At 36.9% G+C, this 1,394-nt stretch overlaps 1 protein-coding gene across 2 annotated transcripts in view; it reads left to right on the top strand.

Annotated features, from left to right (window-relative positions):
• lnx1 (ligand of numb-protein X 1) overlaps positions 1-1,394 on the top strand; it is a 90,839-nt gene that overhangs the window by 76,916 nt on the left and 12,529 nt on the right. For both annotated transcript variants that reach the window (XM_014017755.1, XM_014017756.1), the window contains one exon: positions 200-334. In XM_014017755.1, the coding sequence (XP_013873209.1) occupies positions 200-334 (135 nt within the window). The remainder of the gene's footprint in view (positions 1-199; positions 335-1,394) is intronic.

Raw genomic sequence — 1,394 nt, forward strand, 5'->3', positions numbered from 1 at the left:
TTTTTAACATTTAAATTTAACATTTAGTAAAAATGAGCTAATTGTAAGAACAGTGAGCTAAATGATGAAAAATATGTTAGTGAAATTTTTTAACACTTCATTTTACGCCTCATACCACGCAGACATTAAAAACACACACACTGATTCYCACCTTATGTCACAACTTTCTGCTGTCTTTTTGTTTGTTTGTTTCCTTTAGGCAAGTGAGCAGCGCGTTCACTTCGTAGTGTCTCGTCAGATTTGCCTGCCCAACCCAGACGTCTTACAAGAAGCTCCGTGGGGCATGGAAGGTCCACCGCCATATTCTCCTGTGGACATGGAGCAGACTCTGCTGGTGAGCAGCACACACAAGAGAAGTAAACGCCACTAATGCACAGAGCAAAGCTTTGTTCCTCTGAGAAATATTCACTTTCATTTGAAAATGATCCACGGACGCATTATTCCTCCATCAAAGCCAAGCTAGTCTTTCAGGCAGTGTGGAAGGCGACTCTCTCTGCACTGATGTATTCATATCTGAAATTTTATCACACACATCTCCATACTCCACAAGGTTCATTTTGTATCTACAGTCTTTTAAGATTTTTTATTACAGCTCTTACAGAGAGCTAAGATAATAACCTCTAATCTTCACAAAGATCTCTTTGACAGTTTGGATTGAATTTTATGACTGATGATGTGTGCAAACTTATGTTTTGATTACAACCTAAAATAAATTGAGAAATGACCCCTTGAACATATTTATGTCAATATGCTAATGAGCTCTTTTACAAAAGCATGAAAAACTACTTAAGGTAGAATACTTTCATGGAAAACTGTAAGAAAAATCTAAAATATATGCAATAACATGAAGTTTAGAACAGAATAAATTAACGGCTCTCATCATCTGTGAAAATGTGCAGAATGAAAGCACTTTGGAAAATGCTAACACTGTCCGATAGCTGCTCTTTGCTTCAGTGCAATAAAAATCTGTCATGTTTTTATGAATAAATCAATGGCCACTTGCAACAAAGCTCCTTAAACTCAAAGTGTGACAGTTAAAGCTTAATTTCCTCTCAGCTGAGTGATTAACTTGAGGCTATGCAAAGAATCTCTTGGAAGTCATGCTATCTGTTAAGATCCTGCCCAGTCAGAGCACTGATAGATATGAAGAAATGGCACCAAAGATGATTTTGACTTTTTGCTTTTACGTTGTGTATATTATAAAATAATGAACATTGGCAAAAAGTTTGAGCACTTGAYTCTTAATTTGGGCTTGTCACTTACTGGTTGCTCCCTTCTAGCAGGGGTCAGCACAGAGTTCAGACTTAAAAGATTTAGCCATTATTTTACACTGCAGGCTCTTCCTGACTAGGGTTGGGCGATATTGGCAAAAAAATTAATCACAATTAATTGTG

This window comes from Austrofundulus limnaeus, unplaced genomic scaffold (genome assembly GCF_001266775.1).
Source record: "Austrofundulus limnaeus strain Quisiro unplaced genomic scaffold, Austrofundulus_limnaeus-1.0 Scaffold176, whole genome shotgun sequence".
Taxonomy (NCBI): domain Eukaryota; kingdom Metazoa; phylum Chordata; class Actinopteri; order Cyprinodontiformes; family Rivulidae; genus Austrofundulus; species Austrofundulus limnaeus.